Source organism: Pelophylax lessonae, assembly GCF_965119305.1.
Source record: "Pelophylax lessonae genome assembly, chromosome: 3".
Taxonomy (NCBI): Eukaryota; Metazoa; Chordata; class Amphibia; order Anura; family Ranidae; genus Pelophylax; species Pelophylax lessonae.
Window position 1 is genome coordinate 377,126,303 of NC_138770.1, and position 15,728 is coordinate 377,142,030.

The 15,728-nt window shown below is 42.3% G+C and overlaps 1 protein-coding gene across 1 annotated transcript in view; it reads right to left on the reverse strand.

Moving 5' to 3' along the window:
* Positions 1-6,525: 6,525 nt before the first annotated feature.
* The window catches only part of LOC309549157 (cystatin-like), a 30,190-nt gene continuing 20,987 nt past the window's right edge, over positions 6,526-15,728 (reverse strand). Inside the window, exon 3 of the mRNA XM_082249218.1 lies at positions 6,526-6,735. Within this exon, the coding sequence (XP_082105344.1) occupies positions 6,658-6,735 (78 nt within the window). The 3' untranslated portion in view covers positions 6,526-6,657. The remainder of the gene's footprint in view (positions 6,736-15,728) is intronic.

Sequence of the window (15,728 nt, forward strand, 5' to 3'; positions counted from 1 at the left end):
AAATCCTGCATGTTTCTCCTTTTGCTTCTTATTTCCTACAATGAGACCACAAAAATGGGGTCAATATATAAAATTTGCATAGCCATTCGTCCAGTGAATCTGCATGTACCTTGGTTCTGTGCTAAGTGGTCAAAAACAAATGTTCTTTAGGTTATTTTCTTTTCTGAACGAATGTTTTAGTATGGGTGTAAGGAAAATAACACATTATGGCCACTAGATGGAGCTGAGGAGCATAGGAAATACATCTGTCTTTGTAACACAAGATACAATGTAACAATTCAAAACAATAAGGGCTCTTTCACACAGTCCGCCTTCGTAGGCGGATCCGTGCTGCTCAGCGGGGATCGATCCGCCGATCCCCGCTGAGCCGGCGGATGACAGCTCCGTCTCCACTTGCAGTGCAGGGAGGGAGGTGTCACAGCCCCCGCTGCTCTCTATGGGGGATCGGATGAGAGCGGACCGCCTGTCCGTCTCATCCGATCCCTGAACGGATGGAAAAAATAGGGTTTCCATCCGTCCAGATTTCACGGACAGGATCGGATACGGATGTCAGCGGGTGTCAGCGGAGGGGTCTCCGCTGACATCCGCTGCCCCATAGAGCTGCATGGAGGATCCGATCAGATCCGCCTAAAAAACTGACAGGCGGATCTGATCGGATCACCCGTGTGAAAGAGCCCTAAGGCTCCTTTCACACTTGTGCAACTTAGGATCCGACTTGTGAGACCCAAAGTGGCAAGACATGTGAAATGCCATGTATCTCTATGAGAGCCGTTTCAATTGACACTACTGAAGTCCCTGTGACTTCAGAAAAAGTTCCTGCACTACTTTAATCTGACTTTAATGCCAGAGAGTTTAAAAGTCTTATCAAAGTCACTTCAATGTCGGACTAAATTGAACTGAAAATCGTGCATCTTTGGAGTCAGCTAGTGTAAAAGGAGCCTAGAGAGAACTATCGAATACGTTTAACCAGTGGTTACATTTATTTGCTAATTTGTTTTCTAGAATTGTTTCAAAGACAAAACAGCATTTGTTCAGAAGATAAAATAGCCTAAAGAACATTTGTTTTTGTCCAATTCGCACAAAACCAATGTATATGCAAATGTGCTTGACTTGTAGCTATGCTTTTTCTTTTTTTTTTATATAAATAAGACCCCTAAGAGCCGGTTCACACTGCTCCGACTCAAAGTCGCCCCATGAAGGAGCGACTTTTTAGCGCAGACTTTAGCGCGACTTTAGCCCGACTTTGAAGAGACTTTGAAGAGACTTAAATGATAGGCGACTTTGTCTGTGGGGAATGCCTGGGTAATCTTTTTTCTTCTTCCTGGAAAGTCTGATCACAGTCGCTTGAAAATAGATAAGGATCCGACTTAGGAGCGACTCCCATTGAAGTCTATGTGCACAAGTCGGCTAGAGGTCGCCTTGAAGTAGTAGAGGAGCCTTTTCTGAAGTCGGAGTGACTTCAGTAGTGCATATTAAGACGGCTCTCATTCATTTACATTGAATTTGTAATGACAAGAGACTTGGGGCGACTTGAGGGCACACAAGTCGCGTCCCAAGTCGGAGTAGTGTGAACCGGCTCTTATGGGTGCACCACGTTTATCTACCTCAGTGCAAGACCATAATTCAGGTCTATTCTTAACTAAACACAGGCCATCTATTAAAAAAAAAAAAAAAGCTTTTGGATTTTGGGGATAATTTGACAAACATTCTTTACCCCCTTCCTGCCCAAGCCAATTTTCAGCTTTCAGTCCTGTCGCACTTTGAATGACATTTGCACGGTCATGCAATTCTGTACCCAAATAAAATGTTTATAATTTTTTTCCACATAAATAAAGCTTTCTTTTGGTGGTATCACCACTGGGTTTTTTTTTTTTGCTAACTAAACGAAGACCGAAAGTTTTGAAAAAAAATAATTTTTTTTAGTTTGTTATAAAATTTAGTAAACAGATCATTTTTCTCCTTCACTGATGTTCACTGATAGGCGCCACTTATTGGCAGCATTAGTGGGCACTGTTGGGACTAGAGTAATAATCAGGACACTGATAATTAGTGCCCTGATTAGTGTACATGTCCCTTTTAGAGAAGCCAGTTATCAGCTCTCTTCTTTCCTCATGCTGTCAGCATGCGGAAAGGAGTGATGATAACTGGCTTTTTACATCCGTGATCAGCTGTGATTGAACACGGCTGATCACATGGTAAAGAGCCACTGATTGGCTCGTTACCTCAATCTGTGATTAGCAGTGTTCTCCTGACACTGTGATCACAGAGTGCACCCTCATTGCATACGTATTACTTCATTCCAGAACGAGCCGGACGCACTGTAGCCGTCATTCGGCTATAGCGTGGTCAGCAAATGGTTAAGGAATTAAGGGCCCATTGTAAACCTTGCTGCGTTGCATTGATGCAAACAAGTTAACATATAACATGCATTATGTTAGGACACCCCATTTAAATGAATCGACTGCCAATGCACTAGAATGGGCAAGGGGCATATTTTTCTGAAGTGGCACACCACAGTGCACAGCAGTGCATATGCACCAGAGCTGCTTTGCCTTAGTATGTTGAGTGTCATTCAAAAGAAATAGCAAAGCAAAATGCTAACACATACAACGAGCATTACTGTAACTAACTGCATCAAGTTTTAGAACTCCAGGTACAGAAATGATCAGTGACCACAGAGTAAAAAAAAAAAAAAAAAAAAAAAGGATATATTGATTTGATAGATTCATACTCTTGCAGAAATTTGTTTTTAAAAAAGTGAATACATTTTTTTTTTCTGTGCAGCTAAGTTCTCGAATATTCCTCATGCAATATGGCTACTTTTTCTTCAAAACAATTGTCCAGATTATAACACTTCTTTATTTTACGTCTATATTTTCACAAACACTGCTACAAAACTTACTTAGTTCTTTTTTAGCGCATACATTATATAAAAGCACAATTCTGGCCAATACTTTTTAAGGTTTTGAAAAGTATGAAAAAGGAGATCAGGCAGCAAACACATTTTGGTAGAGTAAGGCTCCTTTCTCACGGCCGCTCCGTGTGAAAGGTCCGCTGCGGGACTTTTTTTTTTTTTTTCCACGGAGCGGATGACATTTCTGTCATCCGCTCCGTGTGCCCGCATATCATCCCATCCATTTGCGGATGATATGCGGACATAATGTAAGTATATGGCACTGCGGATGTCAGCGGATGACACCGCTGACATCCGATTTTCCTTCCTTTCCGTTTTTTACACGGAAGGAAAAATGGGGTTCTGTTCCATTCGTAAAAACGGAACAGAACTGAAAGGAGGAAAATCGTGTGTCAGCGGATGGTATTCCGCTGACACCCGCAGTGCCATTCACTTACATTATGTCCGCAAATCATCCGCAAACGGATTGGATGATTTGCGGACACACGGAGCGGCCGTGTGAAAGGACCCTTAGGAAGGTTTAGATCAGGGGTCTCTAAACTTTTCAAAAGGGCCAATTTAGTCTCTTTTAGACTTTAGGAGGGTCGGATTGTGACCAGTGGAGGTAGAAAATGTTTGGAGCCCAGCATCAGTGAGAATAAACATGGCCTCATGGTTGGTATACAGTAGGTGGAGGAATAGTGCCTCATCATTGGTATCAGTGGAAGAAATAGGTCTCCGTCGTTGATACTAATGGGAGGAGTAGTGCCTTTTCATTAATACTAGAGGGAGGAAAATAAATTTAAATAGATAGTGTCATGCACATTGCAGGTGCCAATGAAACATATACAATGGTAAATACAGGTGCTGAATCCAAAGTGTTTGAAAAAATTCTACTATTAATTCCCAATATTACAAAGGTGATAGAAGGTGCTCAGTGTTTCTTCCAGGAATGTAGAAGATAAAACAATATGCAAAGCAAACAAATGCATAAACATCATCAGATAGTGTCCATAGTGATGGTGTCAAGTGATGTGTTTTCTTTCTTCCCTTGGTGCAACAAATCGCTGGTCCACCACCTAGTGAACAGTGTCCACTCACCAGAAGCACTCAGGTATCTGGTACCTATAGTGCCCGTAGAACTCCTCTCCTTAAGGGAACACTTCCTTCTAGGGGTAGGTCAGGATCATATGTAATCCACTTGTGCTTTTGTCTTTAAAAAATGTAGAAAATCCCTTCATTGTGCAGTAAATTTTATTACAGGTTTAAAGCTTCCTGATAATGCCACTTCCTGGTGAAATGCATTGAGGTTTCAAGCGTGACATAATTTCCGGTTTTGCGGCTGGTCAGAGCAGGGAGAGACGCACATTGGAACGCACGCCATTTGCAGTGCGGCGTTCCCTGGAGAAATACAAACTTTGCCTGTAGTAAGTGCTATCAGAGGCACCTCTGAATGTGAGTGTAACACTTACGTTTTGCTTTAAACCTTTAATAAAAGTTACTGCACAATGAAGGGATTTTCTACATTTTTTTTGACATTTTAAAGCAGTGTCCATGTGTTTTGGGTAGGAATAAAAAAAACAAAAATGTGTGATCTTGTTACTGGGCCCTACTATGGGTACAAACAACAATATACACATGACATTGCTGCAATTCTCAGAAACAGAATTTATTTTTAGTTGTTCTTCAATGGTAGGTTATGGTAAAAGAAAAATACACAGCAATTATTATTATTTTTATTTACCATTTTGTGCCAGAAGGGGATTTCATCAAGTGTATTTCCTTAGAGGACTTTGCCATTCCTGTAGCAAGGGATTTTCTCTGCCTTGCACAACGATGAATGGTTTGATACCCACTATATGCAGTTTGTCAAAAGTGGAGTTTTAAGTTCTCCGGTATCTTGTAAATACTAAGGCTGTAGTAGCAACACTCTGTCTTGTGTACACCCCCACAGTGTCAGTGCCCCTCCCCAAATAGCTGCCCCACAATTAATGTCACCATCACAACAACTATGTAATCTGTTTTTGTCATCTGTAAATTAAAAAATTGAGTAATACATCTCTATTACTGCATGTTAGGGGCAGTTTCTGGACAATATAAATGTTTTATGGTCTGTAAAGAGAATATGTCACTTTGCTATTTTAAAGTAGACCCAAACAAACCCAAGTTGGCCCAATTAAACTATTACCTTTACAGAATGATGCACTGTGTGCGCTGTAATGGACTGTAGTAACTACATACAGTAAGTGGCGCTGTGTTCTGGCAGCAGTATGGGTGACTAACTTTATTGACAAAATTGAAGAGCAACAAACTTCGTTCTCTGCCATTCAGGAGAAGCCTTGTATTCTTATCACTGAATGCAAGGCTTCCTCTGATTGCCCAAGGTGGAAAACTTGAAATCACCCATCTGCCTCTCCACCTTGGCCAATCAAAGGAAGCCTTGTATTCATTGGTAAAAATACAAGGCTGCTACTGAATGGCTCTGACACTATTTCCAGCATTAGATGGAAAGTTTCCTGTACTGGTGCCGTAACACTTACTGTATGTAGCGAATAATACTGCAGCCCATTACAGGACACAGTTGTTGCATTGTTCTGCAATTAAAACAGTTAGTTTGAATAGTGTGTCTGGTCCAAGCTGCCCCAATGTGAAGCTCCCCCACCTGCTGATAATCATCTGCCACCCTTCTCCTTTTTGTTTCTTGCTCTGTTGGAGCCCTTTGTAAATATCTAGCCCTTCTCACGTGATGCAGTGTTTGGGCTCTTTCACACGGGCGTTCCGATCAGATCCGCCTGTCAGTTTTTTAGGCGGATCTGATCGGATGCCCCATTCAGCCCTATGGAGCAGCGGATGTCAGCGGTGACACCCGCTGCCATCCGCATCCGATCCTGTCCGTGAAATCCAGACGGATGGAAACCCTATTTTCCATCTGTCCTGGGGATCGGATTGGATGAGAGCGGGACAGGTGGTCCGCTCTCATCCAATTCCCCATAGAGAGCAGCGGGGCTCTGACACCTCCCTCTCCGCACATTGTGAGGAGACGGAGCTGTCATCCGCCGGCTCAGCGGGGATCAGTGGATCGATCCCCGCTGAGCAGAGCACGATCCACAACGGAATGCGGACCGTGTGAAAGAGCCCTTAGGGCCTGAGAAACTTATTGCAAGGCCAAAACACTTGTCACATGAGGAGCAGAAGCATGTAAAGGAGTACTAAAATAGGATTTTTCAGTCCTGGAGTATAAAACAAAGAAAAAAAAAAAAAAGAAGGAGCATGTGAAAAGGTTAGCAGCAATTTTAAATAGTTTTTTGTGGTGTTAATTTATAGTTGTTATATATTCTCATTCACATAGTATAAGTGTTATCCCAATTCAGGTGCAAAAGTGGAAATACACTAATCATCAGGCCTGAAATGTGTATTTTAATGTAAAATAAATTTAACAGAAAACCCTATCCAGCAACAAAAGGGTTTATTAGTAACAGAGGGGAAAAAACCTGAGACCAACTAAGTCGTAATTTATTTGGAGGCTTATGTACTCAGATTGTTTCTCTATTAAAAATATATACGTTTTTTCACAATTTTAACAACCTACTGTTCATTTTCAATAAGCACACAGACTGTTAAAGGCAAAAGTTTATTAACCACTATTTTTATCGGTCACAAAAGTTAAATATGCAAGGATAAAACATCTTTAGAATTCCTAAATTTTGCTACTTTGTAAAACAGGTTTAAAAGTTTAGATTTCAATATTCTGGAAGAGAGCAGATTTATTGGCATTCCGATGTCTCCATGTAAATTTCTGATGCCCACTTACGATTCACTACTGTGAAGTGGCACATTTTAGCCTGAAAAAGAAGAAAAATTGCTGCTTAATAAAAGTGTAATATCTGTTTAATTGTAGGATTAGAAGAACATTTACTGTATAAACAAATAAAACAATTTTCCTAGATATTTAACAAGAAGCCTATCTGTCACTATGTGCAACATCTCCAATTTTTTTCTGGTTGTTATAAGTTTATATTTTGATTGCCTGCACAGCCAATACAAGATACAACCAGGGACAGCACTATATCTTGGTCATTGACCATTTATCCTGACTATTTATCCTGACTGTCACATTGGAGAATCATACTTGCCTACCTAGGTGGATGCAGCAGTGGTCCGATGCTGCATCAGTCCCCTGCTGGCTCTAAGGCTGAGAGATCAAACACCACCAATCCCTCCGTTCTAAGAGCTCCTTGAGCAGAGAGCTGGTGACTGTCAGTCACTGCCGTCTGCTCTACCCCTCCAGTGCTCAATGGAGTGCTGAGCTATGGAGGGGTAGGAGCTCACAGAGAGGCTCAGCCGGGTGCCGGTCCAGGCATGTGGGTGGATCCCAACCAAATGGTCACAATCTTTCTTGAGCCTGGACCAGCTCTATGAAGTCAGCTGACAGCAGGCTTTAGACCGCTGTCTGCTGAAATTGGGTCACAGGAGTGCAGAACAAACAAGCTTTGGCTGCACTTTTTAATGCTTTTTCTGAATGGAGGCATGATCTACCCAAAAAAGGAATTTGGACTTGCATGTAAATTCCATATCTTGGAGAACAGTACAGGATACCGGCTGGATATTCATAGACCCTGGGTTAAGGCTGCTACCTTCCCTGGGATGTACCCCTAATAACCCCTTGTCCCACTCTGTGAGCCTGCGTTTTTTTTTTTTTAGCAAAAAATGTATCAAATCACAGGAAGGGGAGGCGGTGTGTCCCCTGCATTACATTTCAAAATCTATAATTCACAGTAGGTCAGAAATCTGTTTATCTAAAATCACACAGTACAGGACACAGGTGGGATATCTATAGACCCTAGGATATCCCCAAGCCATGAATTAGGGGATGGGCAACAAGGCTCAAACAACCATGCCAACAGGCCCAACAAAACAGAAAAGGGTCAGAGACAACTCAGAGTGCGACTAAAAGAACCTTGCGGCCAAAAGCTGCATCTGCAGAGGCCAGAGCATCCACCTAGTGGAACTCGGATAAGGTATACTATAAACTAAAAGCCTAGTGGACCCCTTACCAAGCTAAACATCAGATGTTTGATGTCAGAATGCCCAGGAAACCCCCACCTATCTAGTGTAATGTGTATGTAAGGGTACTGGAGGTACCTTTTCCTTTAGAGCTGTCATGGTATTGATACATAAAATTCATAAATCATAAAATATACACCCAGTGTACATTCAGAGCAAAAACTCTCAAACTTTCCCAAGACAGAAGTTTCTTGAACAGCCGCCATTTAAACCGAAAATGTTAAAACATGCTGACCCACAAATCTCGATACCTCTTTGTCAAACTATGACCTTGTTAATATGTACCCTTTCTTTGACACAGTAGCTCAGGGTTTGCCCTCCAATTCAGAGAGAAAATATTTAGTAAGACCTATTACTCCAGAGGAGGTTTTTTTGATCATTAATTTCTTCTTGTGTGGGAGGGCCCCCTATTGAATTTTACAAAGCTAATAGCGCACAGTTGTTTCCTCGGTTAAATGCCCTGTACACAGGTTGTCTGGTGGATGATACCCTCCCCTCCTCCATGAGTTAAAGCACATATTGTTTTGATAAACAAAAGCCATAAAGATCCAGACTCTGTGCCTCCTATAGGCCAATAGCATTATTAAACTTGGATCTCAAAATCCTCACTAAGCTTCTTACTAGTAAATGTAGACTAAACAGCATTCTCCCTATGCTCAGAGTCAGACCAAACAGGTTTTATATCCGGTACATCAACAGACTAAATGTCCGCAGTCTCTTCACTAACATCCATGACCCCCCAACTCCAACCAGGGCACACAAGTGATTGCGTCCCCAGATATAGAAAAAGTGTTTCACACAGTGGAATGGGAGTACTTGTGGGAAGACCTGAGGCGTATGGGATTTCTGCTTATTTTCATTCAATGGCTGTGCACCCTATACAAAACCCTACTGCATCCATTCGATTTGGGAGGTCGCCTATCAGATTATTTTTCACTCCATAGGGGGACGCGACAGGGCTGCCCACTGTCCTCAAGACAAGACCTTTATGTTGGCTGGCTGGAAGAGAGGGTGGCCCAGTACGCTGATGATCTACTCCTTTTTCTTAATAAGCGGGGTCCCTCTCTGCAGGGTGCTCTCCACATTCTCGATACCTTATCGGAAATCACGGGCCTCTAGGTAAACTGTTTGCAATCTCAGCTTTTTTCTGTTGACCCTGGAACCAGGGTGAATGCCCTGCCGGATAACCCTCTACAATGAGTAGACACTTAAGTATCTGGGTATTACGATTTTTAGATCTGTTAAGAATTCTATGCAGCTGAACTTATTACCAACTCTTACTATTGTGTAGGCGAGGCTTAAGGCATGGGATAACTTGCCACTGTCACTACTAGGTCGCATAGATCTTGTAAAAAATAAAAATCTTATCTAAATTGACTTGTTTTGCAACTCCCCTCAATGGATACCTAAAAAGATTTTTTCCACTCTTATATCAACTACTGGTCTTGTTTCTGTGGGGCCCCTGCCCAGCACAAATGATCTACTTTAATGAGACCTTCCTCATAGGGGGGCTTAGCCATGCCAGACTGTTTCAAATATTTCCTAGCCTCACAATTCTTTAATGCCTACTGGTGGTTATGCCCACTGACAGTTCTGGAGGCGGCAATCCTCTCCTCTATGGAAGCTCTTCAATTATTGCTCTATCCTGGAAATAAGGTCCCATACCTATTAACGCCCCCTATGCTACCTCATCTTTATGCTCTCCTGGATCCTCATGCCCGGACCAAATTTCAAATAAAAGCACTGCACACATTGTGGATTAGGTTAAATTGCGTCCATTCCCTACTATCTGTTCAAGATATAATGTCCCTCTCTTATTATGTTAGATATTGGCAATTATCCCATGCCTTTAGCACACAATTTCCTGACCCTTCAGTGTGCCTCTCCATGTCAACTCTTGAGGAAACTGTGCAGACTGATTGCGCAACAAAGCCTATGTCGGTCCTCTATAATCACCTCTGCTCGGTTACACTCAGGGAAATGTCAGATCTATGGAATAAATGGTTGGTAGATATACCAGATCTTGACTGGAAAACCGGTTGGATATTTGGGATTTTCCATTTAGACAACTTGTCTCCCTTAGAGATCGCCTTATCCAATTTAAATTGTACACTGAGCCCATTATACGCTATACAGGGTGCACAAAATGGCTATGAACGCCCCACCGTTTTGATGGAAATGTTCTCACCCTAGAGGCGATTTCATTCACATTTTTTGGTATCGCACAATACTGATATGAAGTTTGTGTTCGGCCCCTTTCACACGGGCTTTCCGATCAGGTCCGTCTGTCAGTTTTTCAGGTGGACCTGATCGGATGCTCCATGCACCCCTATTGAGCAGCGGATGTCAGCAGTGACATGTCCGCTGACACCCGCTGCTATCCGATCTGATCCTGTCCGTGAAATCCAGACGGATGGTAACCCTATTTTCCATCCGTATGAAGGATCGGTTGAAAATGGACATGCAGTCCATTTTCATCCAATCGCCCATAGAGGACAAGGGGGTTCTGACAGGTACCGTCTCTGCACAGTGATCTGAGACGGAGCTGTCATCCACCTGCTCAGCGGAGATCAGCGGATCTATCCCCACTGTGCAAAACTGAGTGCGCCGGGCGGAAAGCTCGCTTGAAAGGAACCTTATACAAAAAAGGGACTCTGAACAGGATCTTTCCCCCTCCTTACAAGTCTGCCTATTGGGCTTGGTTGAGGAGCTGGCACCTACAATGGCGGAACTAATGTTGGTGGGGGTCCTTCTATTTTATGCTAAGAAGGCATTAACTCCGGCCTGGAAAAAAAACCTTCTCCACCTACAGTTTTGGCCTGGATGAGCCTGGTCAACCCTTTCATACCTCTCTATTAGGACACTTCCTATAACAGGAGGTTGTCCTAGGAGGTTTGACAAAGTCTAGGGCAAATGGATTAATGATGATTCCATGGCATACATGTCTGATGCTTCTCATAAAGAGTTAACGTCTTTTCTGTTTGTGTTATGCCATCTTACTGGTGGGATTATTTAAGCTGCTTGTTTTAGACTTTAGGTCTTCTGGTGAGCCACCCACACACACTCCAAGTTGTTTTGTATTACTATTTTTGTTTTTGGCGGTCGTACGGTGCTCCAGCGGTCTGCCTTGTTTGCCTCATCGTGGGTGTTACTGTTATTAAAATTCCAATTAAAAAAAAAAGAAGAAGAATGACCCACATAAAACACACAGAGGTCTTTGAACACAAAACATGTATTAACCAAGTGTAAAAATTGCAAATAAGGCTTTACATTTAAATATAAATATAATTAAATCTCTCGCACTAATATATTATGTGAAATTAGCAAAACTAAAATGTGAAAAAAAAATAAAAAATCATATGTGAAAATACCATATTATATACTGCAGTCGCTTCTACTTAAAATAAAATTGTATCAAAATCGTGAATACACCACTTAAAAGAAGAACACCAAGCAGCGCAAACGCTATATAAAAAAAAAAAAAAAAATAATACAAACAAAAATACATATAGATGAGTGTCCATTTAATGGAAGTCCAAAAGATTATAAATATTGCACAGCTCTGTAAAAAAAAATTGCCTAATTTAGTATATCATCCAATGCCGTGGATCCGGTGAAAAAAGGATGATTCCATCACCATAAATTCCCCCACCAATGGGACATCCAACACCACTCCCATCAGATGGCCACTCACCAAAAATATTTGCCCCCCATTTATATGGTATGGGCAATTGCGCTGTCAGAATAAACGGTGACAGATTCCGCTAGGTGGACGAAACTCCCTTGTCTTTCCCCTCCAAAAATGGCTCCAAAGAAAACATGTAAGAAAAGAGAAAGCTCCACTAGTGTAATACTGTCTCGTATACTTTGTTTATTCAAAAAGATATATTTACATTGCACTCACACGGAATACAAATTAACAGCGCTACAACATTTAAAACAGGGGGTTTCAGAGCTCTCCCCGAGTCCTTACAACCTCCACACTGGTTAAGGATCCCCCGGGAGCTGTCCCCTGCTCCTCAGACTGACACTCCGGTTTGCAATGTAGCCACGCCCGTACGGCAAACCGGAGTGTCAGTCGGAGGAGCTTTACCATGTAAATGAGGGGCAAATATTTTTGGTGAGTGGCCATCTGATGGGAGTGGTGTTGAATGTCATATTGGTGGTGGAATTTATGGTGATAGAATCATTTAACTACTTAACCCCCTGATTCACAGGATCCACAGCATTGGATGATATACTAAATTAGAGCACTTTTTTCACGGAACTGTGCAATATTTATCATTTTATACTTCCATGAAATATTTTCTGAGACACTCATTTATATGTATTTATTTTTTATTTGTTTGAATAACATTTGTGCCACCTGGTGTTCTTCTTTTAAGTGGTGTATTCACTATTTTAATACAAGGTTTTACATTTGTTCAACAGAGCAGGGGAACCCAATGTTGAGAAATGATCACACTTCATCTTAGCCAATACAACACATTGCAGGAAGATCCATCAAGTGTTTGTTAGCCCTCCACAAAACAATGAACTTTTCAGCAGGACTAGGAAAGATGATCTTCCACAGAGACACCCAATTTTTATTCAAACTTTGAACCAAATCAATAGAGGTGGAAAAAACAGTTAAAAGGGATTGTAAAGTCAGAAGGTTTTTATTTTAATGCATTAAGATAAAAGACCCTTTTGTGTGCAGCAGCCCCCCTCAATCCCTCTAATACTTACCTGAGGTTCCCCTAGATCCAGCGATGTTGTAGCAGTGTCTTGGCTGCCAAGTACTCCCCTCATTAGCTATCAAAGTCGCTCAGCCAATGAGGAGAAATGGGGCAGGGCTGGGCCGCGACTGTCTGAATGGACACAGGGAGTTGTGGCTCGGCTCGGGTGCCCCCATAGCAAGCTGCTTGCTGTGGGGGCACTCAACAGGAGGGAGGGGCCAGAAGCACCAAAGAGGGACCTGAGAAGAGGAGGATCTCAGCTGCTCTGTGCAAAACCACTGCACAGAGCAGTTTGTTATCTTTAACAAAAAAAAAAAAAAAACACAACACACACACGCGAGACTTTACAAATCACTTTAATCATATACCAAATGAAAAGGAGTTTTAAGTTATAGACCAAAGTCCTGAATTATATGGAGATAACAAAAAAAAAAAAGACACAACACACACAAAAATGTTCCTTTGCTTTGGTATGTTCAAAGGACACAATCCTATCAAGAGAACATAATCAAGTTCTAATAACAAAAACGATAGATGAAAATTCTGAATGGAAGTTTACATTATATTTATCAATAGGTTTTTTCATGTTTTAGGCCCCGTTCACATTGCAGCGACCCGACTTTGCCGGGCGACCTCATAGGTCGCGGCGCGCTGCTCGCCCCGCGACCTCGGAGCGGCCGGCACGGACTTCATAACATTGAAGTCTATGCAGGTCGCTCCGGGTCGCCCCAAAGAAGCTCCGGACCCTTTTTCTAAGTCGGAGCGACTTGTGTCGCTCCTATTAGAACGGGTCCGCAGCTTCTCTATGGAAGGCGACCTACGGCGACCTGTGAGGCGACCAGGTCGCCTCACAGGTCGCCCCAGTGTGAACGGGGGCTTAGGTCATAAGTGTCATTTGAACATAAATAGACAAAGAGTCTCTGCATATGTATCATCATGATAATTTATGAAAGTTTTATTCATGAATAGAGCAGTGTTTCTCAACCTTTTTTCAGTCAAGGCACCCTTTAAAAACATTGGACAATCTCAAGGCACCCTTTAAAAATGATGGACAGTCTAGAGGCGCCCCATTCTAAAATGTAAAAGCTTTTCTAATAGTTTTACATAATGCAGCAACATCCACAAATTCAAGTAGGACACTCGACATTAGAGGGGATTACTTCTTCCAAAGCAAATATACTTTTGCAAACTGGTACTGACTAGTATTCCAATGTTTCTCTTCTCCCTCAGTTTTTCTCCATCACTCAGCTAATGTGACGCCATCGCTGATGGAAAGGGGTAGGGGAGGGTCAAACAAGGATGCCATGCAGGCGACTGACATCCTCCTTATCAACTGATGATGCAAACCTGTGACTTGGTGTAACTAAACAGGTAGACTTCATCCACACGCTGGCTCATATACAATTTTGGGGCAATTTTTAGGCATTTTGCCAAGGCACCCCTAAAGGAACCTCAAGGCACCCTGGTTGAAAAAGGCTGGAATAGAGGACATCTGCATCATGGTTGATAACCACAAAGGTCCTATTGTCCTGTAATAAGGAGGTTTCCTGATATTAACACTAATGGACCAGGTACATTATAAAAAAGGAAGAGAGCCTTCATATCAACTTCAATAGAACATGGATTCCTTTATCAGGACGCAAGTTAAATTTCAAATAAATCTGCCCTTTGCAGGGAAGTCAGATCCTCATTCCTGAAACTTGGATACCCCCTAGTGGCCAGGTAAAAAAAATAACGTAAAATTTCTTTAAATTTGATTGTCCAATCTAAAGACAGTCAATATTTAGTTGGGCAGATTTTATAAAGACAATGGACACAAACAGTTTCAAAACAGAGGATGCTAGGGAAAAAAAACCCTTCTTGTTCACACCTGAGCAAAACTCTCTTTGCTGACAACTGCTTACATCTGACAGGCGTGACGTTGCCATCACTGGTTCCTTGCCCATCAGACTTAGCCAGCATCCTAACCAATTACCAACCACCCTCCGCAGTTTTACTGCGGCAAGGTGGCTCGGCTGTGCGAACTGACGTAACTGTACGTCGGTAGCACGTGGGGCGCGCAATGTTCTGATTCAGTTCAGAACCGATCAGTTATCAGGTCCAGGCCAATGAGTTTAAGCCTGGACCTGATGATCGGTTCTGACCAAATGCAGAACGTCCTGTGCCTGTGTGATGTAAACACAGGCAATGATGTAATCCTCTCTCCTGGAGGCCTTTTCGGTTCCAGCATGAGAGAAGAGAACATCAACTCTGAGTAGACAAGCACTACACTGACACCAGTACACAGACACACATTTAACCCCCTGATCACACCCCAGTTAACCCTTTCACTCCATGTCACAGTGTACACTATATACAGTATTCAGATAATTTACTGATCACTGTATTAGTGTCACTTGTGACTTCAGTTAGTGTGAGAGACAGTTAGGTTTAGGGTAACCGCCATACATTCCCTAATAAAGATTTAACCCCCAATCACCAACAGTTAACCCCTTCATTGCCCTGTCACAGTGTCACTATTATAGAGTACATATCTTTTTTTCTGATCACTGTATTAGTGTCACAGGTGACATCAGTTAGCGTCAATACAGGACAGCGTCAGATTGCCTGCCGCATATTTAGTAATTTTAACCCTTTGATTGCCAGTGACACACACACATTAAACACCTCCATTACTAGTATATTGTCTGAACAGATCAAAAGCTTTAATCTGATCTGAACTATACTAGCGTCCAATAGTTTAATAAAATGTTTCCAAAACGCAGCGTTAGCAGGATTAGCCCAGACACCTGCCAGCCCCTGCGCCCAATCCCAAGTGCAGTGTCAGCAGATTACTGTCACTTCCTACACACAGCACACACAACAACAGTCCTTGACAACCAGGTGCTTTTTTACCTGCGAGTCACACTAGGTACCTATAAATTTATTGACCAAAATGTCCAGAGGTACACTAGTGAAGGGGCCTACATGATGCTGAGCATGACAGATGAGAGCGATGGGGAAGACTTTCTTTCAAAATCAGGCTCAGTATTCAAACCTGTAGAGAGCAACCG